The 16,493-nt window shown below is 51.0% G+C and overlaps 2 protein-coding genes across 2 annotated transcripts; both read left to right on the top strand.

Moving 5' to 3' along the window:
• Positions 1–2,632, top strand: LOC101781690 (probable protein phosphatase 2C 74). Its single transcript, XM_022829446.1, is given in 3 exon segments — positions 1–619; positions 1,330–1,555; positions 1,770–2,632. Coding segments are annotated over 3 exon segments (1,392 nt in total). The 5' UTR covers positions 1–79; the 3' UTR covers positions 2,396–2,632.
• Positions 2,633–12,824: 10,192 nt separating this feature from the next.
• Positions 12,825–15,217, top strand: LOC101774832 (probable protein phosphatase 2C 74). Its single transcript, XM_022829442.1, has 3 exons — positions 12,825–13,297; positions 13,906–14,121; positions 14,451–15,217. Exons 1-3 carry the CDS (start codon positions 12,872–12,874, stop codon positions 14,973–14,975), a joined length of 1,167 nt encoding a protein of 388 aa, XP_022685177.1. The 5' UTR covers positions 12,825–12,871; the 3' UTR covers positions 14,976–15,217.
• The last annotated feature ends 1,276 nt before the right edge of the window (positions 15,218–16,493 follow it).

Genomic DNA, 16,493 nt, shown 5'->3' with positions numbered 1-16,493 from the left:
CCGATCAGCAAGCCAGTTTGACCATCTCTAGCCTTCCATAGGCCAGTTTGATCTAGCTCTCCGGTCGGCGTTTCCGGTGATGATGCTGTACACCGTCCGGTTCCTCTGCTCCGTCGTCGCTGCCTTCGCTCGTCTCGTGCGCGAGCTCCGCAAGGCCATCGCCGCCATGGCTGCGTCGTCAGCGATGATGTCTCCGATTCCCTCTGCACCAAAGACTGCGGCGGTGTCTCCCGTCGGCCTTATAGCCACCACGCCGCTCCCGCTGCGCAAGAAGGCGCTTGCCACGGTCACCATCCCGGAGATGAAACTCCTGACCGCGCTCGCGCCGCCGCCACAGGTGGTTGCTCCTGATGTGGAGGTAGAGCAGCAAATGGATAGCAAGAGGAGGAGGAAGGCCGATTGGTTAGCGGGGAGGAGGCCGTCAAGGCTCGTTCTACCTGTGGCGGACGACGCCGGCGAGGTGGCCGCCGGCTGGGGCGCAGCGGCGGCGGCGGTGAAGGAGGCCGACGTGGAGGTTGAGGGGGAGGGTTTTTGGGTGGCGAGTAGGGCGGGACCGAGGCATGCAATGGAGGATGCGTATTCGGTGATCACTGGCAAAAATGGTGGAGATTCCCAGCTGGTAAGGTTCTTGTTTTTGCCTCCTTAGAAAAGATTTGAAAAGTTATTTGAACATTTCTACCTTCATGGGAAATTTTGATTAGCTAAATTTGTTTTTCAATCCGCTTTTGGCACAGCCTAAATTTACGAGCATTATTTTACGAATTAAGGATGCAATTTTATAAATTATTATATGGAAGTACGTTGCAAGCTCTATACTAAAAGCAATTTGAACTAGTTGCATGAATTTTTGGAAATACTAAGGCATATGACCAGCTTTTTTGTCTAAAACAGGGCACAATTATTTAATCCCTATCTTTTATAATATTATATTATCCATTAATTTGTGTTCTCTTACAAAATATTTTTGTGAATTAAATTAACTGAGCTTATGCAAGCGAGATAAATTAATGTACACTTCTAGCCAATATTATTACTCGTAACAATTAAATTATTGTTACACCGATTATACTTAAAAAACTATTAGCGGTACTTATTTTTTTACACCCATTATAATAGGTTAAACGCCATAGAAGAACCACTATTGCGTAACACATATAAAGAACTGCAAGTGATCACTTGTTTACTGATGAGGTTCTGATCGGAACATTATTACTGCATTGCCACATGTTAATCTTCGATGTGTTTTGACTTTTGACCAAGTTACACTTAAACCCAGCACATAGAGGTCGCCGTTCTGTAAATAAAGTATTTCCCAACTTGTTACCGCAGGCATTCTACGGTGTGTTCGACGGCCACGGCGGCCGCGCGGCCGTGGACTTCGTCTCCCAGTGGCTCGGCAACAACGTCGTCTCTGCGGTGCTCGCCGCGGAAGGAGCGGCGACTACGCGCGACGACGGAGCATCGTCGGCGGAGGCGGAGCACGACGCCGTCTCGGCGGCGATCAGAGCCGCCTACCTGGCCACCGACAGCGAGCTCCTCGCGAAACATCAGGTGCGTACCACGACAGCTAGCGACGCTTACGGCGCACGTTCATTCCTTCCTTCGCCTGTTTACCGGGTCACCGCACTTTCCGACGTTGAACCCGTCAAAAGCTTCTTTCGTTCAGTTCTAAGAAAAAAGCTTCTCTGGTTGTTGCCACATGTTTTTTGGATGCCCATGTGCTGTGATCGAGCACGTACGAACACTTGCCGTGTCCCTAGCGTCTCGAGAAAAAAAGATAGAAAGAATGCTCGAAATTGAATTTCAAATCTTCAATATAATGTGAATGAAATAATAACGTCGACGGTTTTGATCTTTTGGACACATTCAGGGTGCGAGCGGCGGCGTGTGCGCGGCGACGGCGCTGGTGAAGAACGGCGACCTCTACGTGGCGCACCTGGGCGACTGCCGCGCCGTGCTGAGCCACGACGGCGGCGCGGCGGCGGCGCTGACGGCCGACCACACCTGCGCGGCGGAGGGCGAGCGCGAGCGCATCGAGCGGGGCGGCGGATACGTGAGCCGCAGCGGCAGTGGTGTGTGGCGGGTGCAGGGCAGCCTGGCCGTGTCGCGGTCGTTCGGCGACTGTGGCCTAAAGCAGTGGGTCGTCGCCGAGCCGGCGGTGACACGGGTTCCCCTCGTCGCCGGCTGTGAGTTCCTCGTCATCGCCTCCGACGGGCTCTGGGACAAGGTGAGCAACCAGGAGGCCGTCGACGTCGTGTCGAGGAGCGGGAACGCGGCGGCGGCGGCGGCGTCCGCGGGACGTTCTTGCGCGGAGCTGGTGGAGTTGGCGCGGCGCAGGGGGAGCAGGGACGATGTTACTGTCATGGTCATTGACCTCGAGAGGTTTGTAAGATAGAAGTGGAGGAGCTGATGGTGACACTAACTGAGGACTAACAGGTGGAGATTAACAAATTTTAGCTTCTGATGGAGGTGAAACAATTTTTTTTTCTCTCTGCCCCTCTGATATGTAACTAAGTACATGTTGGAGCTAGGAAATGCAGTGTTTGGAGGGTGCAGAAGGAAATTACTTTTTGGCAGGCAAAATTGTAACTTTTTGGAGGGTGCTAATTCGAATGCTTGTTGATGAGCATAGGCAACGGCTCAGATCAATTGGTAACTCATCCCTTTGCAAAAGAAAGATAACTCATTTTAAATTTAAGCCGTCAGTCTACCGGCAATGTTTTATTTATGCTGAATTTTGGAAACGTTGCAAATACCAAAATCGGGCAGGAACTTGGCTAGCTCCATCTCAACAGCATATTTCCCTCGGGTAGATCTTGGCTTTTCGGGCTCGGAGCCCCAGTAATGAAGACTAGGGCTGTCCTTAGCTCGAGTTTATTTTCCTGCGGATTGGGAAATCACCTTTGCTTTGTCATCTTCGCTGTGTTGATCTTTTCTTTATGCATGTTTGATTTGTATCGGCATGTACCAAGATGATGTACAAGATATTTATCTTATTATCATAACTCTGCTATTTTTATGTTCTACTACTGTATGACAATGTACGATCCGAGATAGCCATTTGCACACGATAGCTGTTTCGTGAGACAATCAGAGGTGCGAGGCTTGGATTGTCTTTTTCGGGAATTCGGATCGTTTCAACTAGGATCCAAAACTTTATAATTAATCTAGTACAATCCTTGATCTAAGTAACACGAATCTTTCTTAAATCCATGACTTAGTAGGGCAGATCGAATTATAAAACTAGAAGAATACTAGTGAAAAGGGTAGCTGCTTTTAGGCACTCAAGCTAAGCTACATAAAGTCACGTCATATCCAACGACTTGATCAAACTCCGAAGAAGAAACAAACGAAAACGTCGTTGTCTTCAGGTTTCTTTTTCTTTTGAATATGAGTTGTCTTCAGGTTTCAGCACCGAAAGAGATTATGCATGCACGTGATGTGTAATCCGTTAACGGTCGGGCAAGGAATCTTGATAGAACCTGAAAAAGCAGACGGCGTCGTACGAACCAGGCCAAACCAGAGAAGACTGCGTCAACCGGCCGGCCGGTTCCTGTTCTTGAATCTTCTTTTGTTTGAGTCGCTAGTGTCAGATGAGATGGGTACGTTACAAACGTAGAACGTCACATAAATTTAATTGCAAATTGCATAACCTTAAGCATACAGTTAAACGTATAATTTCTGTTAGTTGCATATGTAAAGTTGAAGCCTATTTGAGGAAAAGTCTACCGCATTCGTGTACCAGTAAATTGTGGTATACAAGTACCACATTGTATGCTTGAAATCCATAGTTTCCTCTTGAAGAAAACACACCAGTTCAACTCATGTTCTAGCAACAATCCTAAACTAGGATCATAGAAGCTTCTACCACTCAACCCTTTTTATCTATTGTCTTTGTCTTAGTACAAAATTTAAACTCTAATAGCTGATTTGGAATACATTGCTCAGTCCCCTGCGCAGGCCGAGCCATGTATATAGACTTTTTCCAAACCCGAATTGAACCATTCTCCCATTACCAGCTTCGGCAGATTAACTTAACGCCTGCCAGCTAATAATTAGAGGAGAATGCACTGCAGACGCTGTGTGCAGTTGGTGCACATGCGGACTATTATATTTGACTTGTTAGAGTTTGAGAAGTAATTAGAATGCACGCATGATTTATTGATCTACATATAGTAGAGCCGTTGGCCGGAGTCTTCTGCCTCAAGTAAGCAAGCTAGTAATCAGAGCTTATCTTATCTTGATTCATCGTGTTCTCAGACCCTCGCGTCCCGGTCGCCAAGTACTGCTCTGTCCTCGACTCCATCGTCACGCCTACATGTTGATCAAACCGTCAGTATGCTGCGAGTGATTTTGATAAGGAATGTAGTACCACTGATGCTACGTGTATAGACAAACCTTGGGCTTCAGGATGGAAGGTGACTGTGAGGAGGGCCATGACAGCCATGGTGACAGAGATTGTCCTTGGTTTGGCCATGGCTTTCTTGCTGATCAAATGTGCACAGGACTGAAAGAACATCGATTGGTGGTATGGCTGATCACATGAACTGTGTATTTATATACGTGACGGAGACTATTAGACTAGAGGAAATCAAGCGTGATTAATTGTATTACTCAGGAAGACGGATACAATATATAGACGAGCCTGGACCGCTAGGACCAGCTGGCCGTGATGTACGCACGCGTGAAACCAAAACAGTGCCATGCAAGGCAACAGACCAAGAGAGCGCTAATCACGCTTTCACCCCCCCGCAGGCAGAACGTCGATCGGACAGACGTTCAGGCTGGACCGAAACTCGGTGAAGACGGAGGTCGGCAGGCCTTTGGTGAAGATATCCGCAAACTGGGACGTAGTCGGCACATGAAGGACCCGCACGTCACCAGTGGCCACCCGCTCACGAACAAAGTGGAGGTCGATTTCCACATGCTTGGTGCGTTGGTGCTGGACCGGGTTCGTCGAGAGGTACATGGCGCTGACGTTGTCGCAGTAGACCAGCGAAGCTCGAGGAAGTGGACTGTGGAGCTCCTGAAGAAGTTGCCGCAACCAGGCGGCCTCAGCAACACCATTGGCGACGGCGCGGTATTCGGCTTCCGCGCTGGACCGAGAGACTGTCGGCTGACGCTTAGATGACCATGAGACAAGGGTAGCACCTAAGAACACAGCGTAGCCCGATGTGGACTTGCGCGTGTCGGGGCATCCCGCCCAATCAGCATCGGTGTATATGACAAGCTCGGATGGCGTGGTGCGGCGAAGGAGAAGCCCATAGTCGATCGTCCCTCGAAGGTACCGAAGGATGCGCTTCACTGCATTGAGATGCGGCTCCCGAGGATCATGCATGTGAAGGCACACCTGCTGAACGGCATAGGAGATATCAGGCCGCGTGAAAGTCAAGTACTGTAGGGCCCCGGTCAAGCTGCGGTAGTGAGTCGGATCACTGACGGAGGGTCCAGTAGCACCGGACAACTTTGACTGAGTGTCGACTGGAGTCAAACAAGGTTTGCAATCAGCCATGGCAGCCCGCTGAAGGATATCCAAGATATACTGCCGCTGGGAGAGGAACAGGCCTGAAGAACACCGCTGAACTGAGATCCCCAAGAAGTGATGGAGTTCCCCCAGATCCTTCATAGCAAACTCCTGCTGAAGAGCCGATATAGTCTGACGAAGCAGTGCAGATGACGAGGCGGTGAGAACAATATCATCAACATAAAGCAACAAGTAGACTGTGTCAGTGCCACGCCGGAAGATGAACAGTGATGTGTCAGACTTGGCCTCCATGAATCCCAGGCTGAGCAAGTAGGTAGCAAAACGGCTATACCAGGCACGAGGAGCTTGCTTGAGACCATACAAGGATTTGTTGAGGCGACATACCCAGTCCGGATGAGAGGAATCAGCAAAGCCAGTCGGCTGAGAGCAGTACACTGTTTCTGAAAGTGTCCCATGGAGAAAGGCGTTCTTGACGTCGAGCTGATGAACAGGCCAATCCCGAGACAGAGCAAGTGTTAGCACAGTGCGAACGGTCGCCGGCTTGACGACGGGACTGAAGGTCTCATCATAATCGACGCCTGGGCGCTGAGTGAAACCACGAAGAACCCAACGGGCTTTGTGGCGATCCAGTGAGCCATCTGCGTGGAGCTTGTGCCTGAACACCCATTTACCAGTGACGATGTTGACACCGGGAGGCCGGGGGACCAGATCCCAGGTGTTGTTGATCTGAAGGGCATCGAACTCCTCGGTCATCGCTGCGCGCCAGGCCGGATCCGCGAGGGCGCTGCGATAGGTCTTCGGCAGAGGCGACATCGTGCTGGCGTGTAGAAGCAACGGTTCCGAAGACACACGGAAACCGGATTTTCCTCGTGTGACCATGCGATGGGAATTGGTGACGGGAGGGACATCGGTGACAGCACGTTGGCCTGTGCGAGTCGAGACGACTCGAGCACCGGCCGTGGCTGTAGCGGTCGACGTGGCCTCCGGGGGGGCGCCGTCGGGCGAGGGCGCCGGGGGCGTGCGGACGGACGAGGCCGCCGCTAAGGACGCGCCGGCGGGCGCGCGCGGTGGAAGCGCGCAGCCGAGCGAGGCCGCCGGGGGCGCGCCTGCGGGCGCGCGCGGCGGAAGCGCGCGGCCGAGCGACGCCGCCGGGGGCGCGCCGGCGGGCGTGCACGTCGGAAGCGGGCCATCAGGCGAGGCCGCCGGGGGCGCGCCGGCGGGCGAGGCCGTCGAGGGCGCGCCGGCGGGTGAGGACGGCAGGGGCGCGCCGGAGGGCGCACGTGGCAGAAGAGCACGGCCGGGCGAGAGGGGCATGCCGACGGGCAAGGCCGCCGAGGGCGCGCCGGCGAGCGGGCGGGCCACCGCGGGCGCGCGAGGCGCGGGTGACACCGAGGTCACGCCGGCCGCGCGGGACGCCGAGACCGCGCATGGCGCGGGAAGGGGCGAAGCCGCAGTGTGGCTGGGGGCGACAGGGGCATCCGCGGGAGGCGCAGCTGGAGCAGTGGTGGCGCGCCGAGGTCCTGCAAGAGAAGGTGGACAAGGCGGGCCGAGGGGCACCGACTGGACCGTAAAGTCAGCGAGAAACTCAAAATCGCTGGGAAGCGAGGAACGGGTACGGGCAAATGGAAATTGGGTCTCATCAAAAACCACATGGCGTGAAATGATGACGCGATTAGTGGAGAGATCAAGACACCGATAGCCTTTGTGATCGGAGGGGTACCCAAGGAAGACACACAAAGTCGAGCGGGGGGCGAGTTTGTGAGGGGCAGTGGAGGAGAGATTTGGGTAGCAGGCACAGCCAAACACGCGGAGGTGGGAGTAGGAAGGATGGGAACCAAAAAGAGCAAGGTGGGGCGTGCCGGTGGCAAGAGTTTTGGTGGGTAGACGGTTGAGCAAGTAAGTGGCAGCGTGCAAGCCCTCAACCCAGTAGGAGGCAGGAAGGGATGCTTGAAACAAGAGAGAACGTACCATGTTGTTGAGAGTACGGAGGGTACGTTCGGCTTTACCGTTCTGCTGGGAGGTGTAGGGACAAGACATGCGCAAAACAACGCCGTGAGTGAGGAAGAAGCCGCGGGCGGAGAGGTTGTCGAACTCGCGGCCGTTATCACACTGGACGCTTTTGACAGACCGAGAGAACTGGGTAGCCACATAAGAAAAAAAGTTAGCCAAAGTGGAAAAAGTGTCAGACTTGAGACGCAGGGGAAAAGTCCAACAGAAGTGAGAGCAATCATCAAGAATGACCAAATAATATTTGTAACCAGAGACACTCAAAACAGGGGAGGTCCACAAATCACAGTGAATAAGATCAAAAATGTTGAGAGCCCGAGAAGTAGAGGCGGTAAACCGTAAACGAATGTGGCGACCGAGTTGGCAGGCATGGCACAAAGTGTCACATGAATGCTTAGTACAAGAAATAGCTGAAGAACGGGCTAATTTGGAGAGAGCGTCGTGGCCGGGGTGCCCAAGGCGGCGATGCCAGACAGAGGAGGGAGCACCGGCGAGGAGTGCGTGGGGAGCGAGCGGCGACACCGGTGGATGGAAGGAGTAGAGCGGCCCCGAGCTATTGCACCTGGCGATCACGTTCCTGGAACGAAGATCCTTCACAGAGAGGCCAAACGGGTCAAATTCAACGGAACATTGATTGTCAGTAGTGAACTGGCGCACAGATATGAGAGACTTAATAATATCAGGAGCAACAAGAATATTATTAAGAACAAAAGGACCAGGAAGGATTGCAGAACCAGTGTGTGTGACAGGTAACGTGGACCCATTGCCAACAATGATGGAGGATGGACCAGTAGAACGTGGGGGACGGAACAAGGAGATGTTACCGGTGTCGGGCGTCATGTGGGAGGAGGCACCTGAGTCCATGACCCACTCGCCGGTGGCCGGGGGTTGCACGGACATGGTGCTGAAAGCATTTGCCAAGGCCTGTTGGTCCCATGAAACACCGCTCCAAGGTGTCCACGGTGCCGACGGGGCTGGAGACGCGGGCAGTGGCGGACCGGGCTCCACGGGCGCCGGCGGGGGGAAACCAAAAGGGCCAGCGAGCATGGCCTGTGGCGCCGGGTACCCTGCCTGCGGCGCCGAGTAGCCAGCAGATGGAGCAAGGCGAGGCGCCGATCCTCCGGGTGGCGTGGGCTGTGGACGGGGCCACATGGAGATGGTCCCGGTCCACGGGTTGAAGAAGCTCGGCCAGTGTGTGCCAGCGTGACCAGGACCGGGCTGGCCGGAAGCAAGCGAGCTGGTGCCCTTGCCGGCAGCAGCAGCGTTGTTGGGGCCACCTGACCCACCACCACCGTTGCCGCCGTTGGAGCCGCGGTTGCCGCTGCCGCGGCGGCGGTTGTTGCGGCGGCCCTGGTTGTTGCCACCCCCTTGCGCTGGCTGGCGAGGAGGGGCGCCGGAGTTCTTGCCGGCGGTGGCGATGAGGGCGGACGACGGGGTCGGCAGGGCAGCCGGCATGGTGAGCTCCTCTAAGAGCAGATCGTCGCGTACCTCGCTGAAGGTCGGGAACGGGCGTTGACGCTTGAAGTGAGGAGTCATGTAGGCGTACTTCTCGCTGAGCCCGCGGAGGACGTTCAAGACCAAGGTGCGGTCGGGAACGTATTCGCCGAGATCGGCGAGAGCATCGGCCATGCTCTTCATCTTGCGGCAGTAGTCTGTGACGGAGAGGTTGCCTTGGACGATGGTGCGGAACTCGGCGTCGAGGAGGAGGGCACGCGTCTCACGATGGCCGAGAAAGTTGTGCTCGATGCCGAGCCAGGCGGACCGAGCAGAGGAGCCGCGAACGTGGATGAGGTCCATGAGCTCGGTGGAGACGGTGCCGTAGATCCAGGAGAGCACGACGCAATCCATGCGATGCCACGCCGGAGTGTCGACGACGACGTCGGAGGTGACATGGTCGGCGAGCGAGTAGCGGCCGAGAGTGAGGAGCACCAAGTCACGCCATTGGTTGTAGTGAGGCGAGGAGAGCTTCAGGATGACAGAAACCAGGGAGCGGATGTTCTGAACACCAGCAGCCTGGGCGTGCAGGTTAGCCACCGCGAGGGCCTCGAGAGAGGCGGCATCGGGTGGTGGAGCGTCGTGGCCGCCGTCGACGTCAGACGCGTTGGCGCGGGCAGCGTGCTGCTGGGCGGAGACGGCCGCCTGCGCGAGAGCCGAAGCGGCCTCACGCTCGCGATCCAGGGCGGCAGTAGCTGCGCGAACGCGCGCCTCGGCGTCGGAGGCAGCCCGGACGGCGGCAGCAGCCGCATCGGCGAGTTGGACACGCTGCCGGGCGCGATCTGCCGCGGCCTCCCGTTCGCGATCGCGGGCGGCGGCAGCCTCGCGGTCGAGGGCGGCCGTGCGCTCAGCGCGTTCAGCGTCAGTCAGGGCGACGGCCTCGGCTGCGGCGGCGTCGTGATCATCCATGGCAGCGGCAGGTATGCTTTGCGGAAGCGATTAGGGCATAGAGGGAAAGAAACCATCTGATACCATATTAGACTAGAGGAAATCAAGCGTGATTAATTGTATTACTCAGGAAGACGGATACAATATATAGACGAGCCTGGACCGCTAGGACCAGCTGGCCGTGATGTACGCACGCGTGAAACCAAAACAGTGCCATGCAAGGCAACAGACCAAGAGAGCGCTAATCACGCTTTCAGAGACCAATGGAATGGAAGGAGTTTTCATTTCATTACTCCAAACGCCTACTTGTGTCATCAGTTTGCAGTTCCCTTGCAGACATTCTTTGTGGGACCTACGACTATTCTCATTGGAACTTCAGGTATATCAAAGGGTAGAATAGTAGTAATATAGAAAGCCAAAACGAGGAGCATGATACTTTATCATATTTAACTTATCCTAAACTATGAAAAACACATCCAATCTTTTTACCGTCAAACTTAATATAATTGATAAATTTGACAGTTTGCCGTGTCACTTGAATTTGAGCCATTGTGGGGTAACCGCCTTGCAGATGCAATTAAGCACCGCCAAGGTTACGAACGAATTTCGATTTTACCCCGATAGACCTATCCTTCTTGGTTTAGTATGCCTGTTTTATCTTAGATTAAGTGCACTAGTTTAAACCTAGGTTATTTATATGTACTAGTTTAATCCTACACTTGTTATTAGTTTGTTTGTTTAATTATGGACTCGTTTAAAATGCACATCTAGCTCGCCCAAAACATTAATTTAAAGTCCATTCGAGATCCAAATCATTCTAATCAGCAGGTATATGAAATGAAATGTTCGTGTGCCCCACTATATGTTCATGATCATACCTGATGTCATGTGATAGACGACATACATCAGGCGCCATGTTAGTATATGTAGATAGGCAAGTATACGGTCCCATCCATTAAGGATGGCAAAATAGGCATTTTGGTCCCTTAACTTTGATCTAAGGGTCAAGTTCGTCCCTCAACTTTCAAATAGGCTAATTTGATCCCTCAACTTCCATTTTTGGGTCAAACTCGTCCTTTGTGCTGATATTGTGCACTTTGTTGGCATGAGATTAATGCGAAAAGTCCTTTTTACCCTTGGCTCACGTATTCCAAACATGTATGTGCTCATATTCCCTTGATATATACACTCAAAAATAGATTTGTTAACTAACACATAATACGATTTTTAAAAAATGCATTTATTAATACTCTTTAAAGTCATGCATGTGCTCATACAAATTCAATATGAACAAAATTATGTAATCAAACAAGTATTTACTCATGCTCTTTTGGTATATATACAACTCAATTTATGTACGCATACTTTAAAATCAGCATGTGCTCACATACTCATAGTACAATATACATGCTCCATATATGTATTTATACTCTCAGTATAAATATTTATATGCTCGTACTTGGTTTGTATCGTATTGTTACTCAACGATGGAAATTGAGGAGAGGAAGAAGGAGCCAAGGGTAAATAAAACTTCCGTATTACTCTCATGCCAAAATGGAGCTCCCACATTAGCACAAGGATGAGTTTGAACAAAAATAAAAGTTGAGGGATTAGATTGACCGATTTTAAAGTTGAGGGATGAATTTGACCCTCGAAGCAAAGTTGAGGGACAAAAGCATACATTTTGCCTTTAAGGATCCATATATACAATTCAGGAGTACAGGCTGAATGTTATGCTTTAATATGGTTGGACTATTTCACCAGATTTGGTATGTCAATAAATTGTGGTATACAGCCATACAGGCATTTCATTGTATGGTTGAGCTCTAGAAGACAGCATACCAGTTCAACTCATGTTCTATAGCAACAATCCCAAACTATGATCATAGAAGTTCTACTACCGTCTCTGTCTTAGTACAAAATAAAATTCTAACAGCCGTTGTTCTTGAGTTGGTACACAAATTGCCGAGTCTCCTGCAGGGTGCAGGCCCAGCAAAGTATAGATTTTTCCGGAGCCTGAATTGAACTATTCTCCCATTACCACTTTCGGCAATTAAATGCCTTGCAGTATTTGTTCAGGTGCGAGTACTTGTCCTCCAACTAATAATTAGAAAAGGAGAATGATGCAAGCGCTACGTGCGGTTGGTACACATGCAGACTTTTAAATATTTGACTTGTTAAAGTGGTGACAAGTAATTAGAATGCGTGCATGATTTGTTTTATCTATTTCATCATCAACTAAAAGAGCACTAGAAAGCTTAAAAGAGCATTTTTTTCCCAATTTTTTAAAGGACTGCAAGAAAAAAATCTTTTGCCAATTGTCCTAGCTCAGTACTTTCAATTTTTTTAAAACCATTGCTAATTATTTCCAATTATTTGAAAAGTACTCCTATGAAGAATGCCCTGTTTGCTTAGAAAAATAACCTTTATTTATAGAGAAATTTAGAATGGCTGAAAAAACGAGAGCGTCCATCCTGAAAAATATAACTGCAGAAAAAAAAAGTACCGAAAGAGAACTACCAGATACTACCGAATTGGTGTCATCAAGTACTAAACAATGGTCCTTAAATTTATTTTTAATTATTTTTTCAGATCAGAAGGTGGACAAAAATTACACATAAAAGTACCAACACGGTGGGTACTTTTAAACCACTGATCTACCTTACAAGATGGTGCGAGTGTGTAATTTTCTGTTTGTTCGGATTTTAGGACCCGGCACGATCTATACTACTGGACGTGCGCGCCGTCCGGATTAAGTAAACGAAAATTTCCGTTAACAATATAAAAATTGCAAGAGCCCAGATGATCCGGTCACCGCATTGACCGGTCGACATCAGGTGACCCAGCCCTTCTGCTGATCCTGTCCCGTTGCTCTCCTCCTCTATATCATCGTCTCACGTACAAAAACACAGCAAAGTTCTGGCTTTCGCACCCACCGTCTCGTCTCTCTCACTCCAGACTCGGCAGATCCAGATCGACCAGACACCCAAGCCACAGATGCTGCAAACCATCAGGTTCCTGTGCTCCGTCGTCGCCGCCTTCGCGCGCCTCGTCGGCGAGCTCCGCAAGGCCCTCATGGCAGTGAAGGCTTCTCCCGCAGGGCTGATCTCCGCCACGCCCCTCGCGCTGCGGAGGAAGGCTGCCCCTGATCACGCCATCCAGAAGCAACAAGGTGAGAGCAAGAAGACGAAGAAGGAGGCGTGGGCGGCGAGGAGGAGGCCGGCCAGGCTCGTTATACCGGTGGCGGATGACGCCGGCGAGGTGGCCGCCGGCTGGGGCGCGGCTGCCGCTCCGGTGAAGGAGGCTGATGTCGAGGTGGCGGGGGAGGGGTTTTGTGTGGCGAGTAGAGCGGGGCCGAGGCACGCCATGGAGGATGCCTATTCGGTGCTCACTCACAAAAATGATGGAGACTCTGATCAGCTGGTAATTTCTTTCTCTGTGGAGAATATCATTTGAGAAACTATTTTTCTTGATTTTAGAAAGGGGAAATTTTGATTTCCCATCCCCATAGTACATGGTAACATGGCATATCTCATTTTCAATTTGCAAGCCTTTATTAAGTGGCATATCGAACTGATTTCGTGAGTATGAGAAAAATAAGAAAAATATTTTTTCTCTATGTATACTTCATCTAATAATATTCTACTTTACATTATTTTGGGTGGGATATTTTTGTTATGATATTATTGCGATCAACTGATCTTATATACAAATAAGATCAATATACATACATACACATCTAACTAATCCTGTTAGTGGTAATATATATAGGAGTTTTATTAAAATACTGTTGCAAGGTCCATGCAAATAATGGAATCGAATGTCATGGTTTTGTGATTAAAAAATCACTATTGTTCAACACAATAAGGAAGTACATTTGTTTACTGAGCCTCTGATCGACACATCAGTACATGATTAGCACTGCATTAGAACATGTTAAATCCAATGTGTTTTGACCCAGTAACACCGACGTAAGCCCAACACTGAAGTAACGCTTATTTTACTAAATATTTCCCAACTTGTTACCGCAGGCATTCTACGGTGTGTTCGACGGACATGGCGGCCGCGCGGCCGTGGACTTTGTCTCCGAGCGCCTCGGCAAGAACGTCGTCTCCGCGGTGCTCGCCGCGGGAACGGACAAGTACGACGAAGCATCGTCGGCGGAGGAGCACGACGCCGTCTCGGCGGCGATCAGAGCGGCGTACTTAGCCACCGACAGCGAGCTCCTCGTGCAGCATCAGCATCAGGTGCGTACGGCGCACCACGACAATGACGCTTACCGCGCACGTTCATCCCTTGCATTGCTTCGTCCGTTTACCTGGTCTACGCACTTTCCGATGTTGAACGCGTCAAAAGCATCTTTTGTTCTTGCGATAAAGTTTTGGATGCCCATCATGTGATTGTGACTAGGGTTTAATTTGTTCTTTCTTAATTACCTCCTTATGATTGGCTGGGTAGCAGTCTATCGAGCACGTACACTTGGCGCGTCCCTACTCCGATCCCTAGTGTCGCAAGATTTGGCTTTGAACCCTTAAAATTTGAACGTGAAAATAATGAGATTTTGTTTGGAACGCAGGGTTTGAGTGGAGGCGCATGCGGCACGACGGCGCTGGTGAGGAACGGCGACCTCTTCGTCGCGCACGTCGGCGACTGCCGCGCCGTGCTGAGCCGCGACGGCGGCGCGGCGGCGGCGCTGACGGCCGACCACACCTGTGCGGCGGAGGGCGAGCGCGAGCGCATCGAGCGGGGCGGCGGATACGTGAGCCGCAGCGGCAGCGGCGTGTGGCGGGTACAGGGCAGCCTGGCCGTGTCGCGGTCGTTCGGCGACTGTGGCCTCAAGCGGTGGGTAGTCGCCGAGCCGGCGGTGACACGGGTTCCCCTCGTCGCCGGCTGCGAGTTCCTCGTTGTCGCCTCCGACGGGCTCTGGGACAAGGTGAGCAACCAGGAAGTCGTGGACGCCGTCTCGAGGTCGAGGAGCAGGGTGGCGGCGTGCGGAGAGCTGGTGGAGTTGGCGCGGCGAAGGGGGAGTAGGGATGACGTCACCGTCATGGTCATCGACCTCGAGAGGTTTGTACGACAGGATCCATCAACAAAGAGCTGAGGCGGTAGTACAGATCACTGACAGATTTTTTGACTGGGTCGCAGAGGTGAAATGGAGAAGCACAAGCTGAACATTTTGTGTGTGTTTTTTTTTGTGTGTGTGAGTGGTGGGGTGGGTCTTGTTGATTGAATGCTTGTCTGTAGAGATTTTTTTTAGAAAATAGATAAATAGCTGGCCGTGATCACACACAACTAGATTTTACAGACAAGCTGATCACAAAAATAAAGGAAATAGTATGTAAATGGTAGGAAGAAATAAAAAATAAGTCTATTATTGTATTGCTTCATCATTCATTTTATCAAAGATACCTATAGCGACGATCTCAAACGCCTACTTGCCAAACAGACATTATCTCTTGTTTCCTCACGCTGCAATATATATAGGTACTATTATCGTAGCAAGTATGCTCCCTCAACACAGTTTACATAAAAGAGTTGAACTATTTTTTTTCGAGCTTGCTAGCGCCCGGACGTCCGGCGGGAGCAACTCCCGTCGGACGCATGCATCACCATCCGTTTTAAATCTGACGGCTACAGTAGTACCATAATAAATACCACTAATTATCCGACATTCCGTTGCAACATCAAAATAAAATAGCTGCAACATCGAAAATCTATGGTTGCAACATGAAAAAGATGCGAAAAAAATAGCTCAATGTAAACATAATATTCGTGAGGAAAAATTCCCACTGCAACATTGAACACATGTTTCATGCAACATTTCCAAAAACTCATCATATGTTGAGTTGGGGTTGAGCTCGTACGGGAAGAAATATTGCAACATGGAAAATTGACAGATGAAATAACAAAAGCCAACTATTGCAACATCGAAACATCTTAGAAAATCAACCGTGCAACATCACACGATACATTCATCCGCAACACCCGTGCACATGTACAGGCTTGCAACATCCAAGAATCCCTACTGCAACATCGTGAGATACCTATTGCAACATGGCCGCCACCCGATCCTTCCCCGCTCGGATCTCACCGGGGTTGGGGAGAGGGCCACCGGATCCGGGGGCGTTGGACGCTCCCGGTTGGTTGAGGATGTCGGAGTGGGGGGAAGGGCGCCGCCAGGGTGGGGGATGAGATTCCTGGAGTGGAGGAGCGCGCCGCCGTTGGGGTGGGGGACGAGACCACCGGGGTGCGGCACGAGCCTGTCGGGGTTGGGGAGCGTGCCGCCGTCGGGATGGATGAGGAATACGTTGGGATGGAAGGTTGAAGAAGAAAAGGGATGGGGAAGAAAAAAACGGTAGAAACAGATAAGAAACGGAGCGGTGGGGAGCATACGACCGTCCGGACGCCCTGACCATAGCGTTTCCGATTTTTTTTTATCAAAACTACAACGCATACACCGAATTAGCCTACAAAAATCAAAATCCTATCTTTTTTACCCATGCTCATTAATCATTTTCTCTATTGACCTTGGTAGGGTTCACCATATTAGCATGTCGACAATTAAAGAAGAAATACTTAATTATTTTATTACAGTCATAGAAATAATATTTTTTTTACT

This window comes from Setaria italica, chromosome VIII (genome assembly GCF_000263155.2).
Source record: "Setaria italica strain Yugu1 chromosome VIII, Setaria_italica_v2.0, whole genome shotgun sequence".
Lineage (NCBI taxonomy): Eukaryota > Viridiplantae > Streptophyta > Magnoliopsida > Poales > Poaceae > Setaria > Setaria italica.
The sequence above is the reverse complement of the archived record's forward strand: the minus strand, read 5'-3'. Positions and strand labels throughout refer to the sequence as shown.

What these genes read in the sequence shown, in the direction of transcription:
- LOC101774832 (XM_022829442.1), top strand. Translation starts at nt 12,872, where the DNA reads ATGCTGCAAACCATCAGGTTCCTGTGCTCCGTCGTCGCCGCCTTCGCG. An exon ending in ATGGAGACTCTGATCAGCTG is followed by an intron (nt 13,298 to 13,905) that starts GTAATTTCTTTC and finishes TTGTTACCGCAG; the next exon opens with GCATTCTACGGTGTGTTCGA. An exon ending in TCGTGCAGCATCAGCATCAG is followed by an intron (nt 14,122 to 14,450) that starts GTGCGTACGGCG and finishes TTTGGAACGCAG; the next exon opens with GGTTTGAGTGGAGGCGCATG.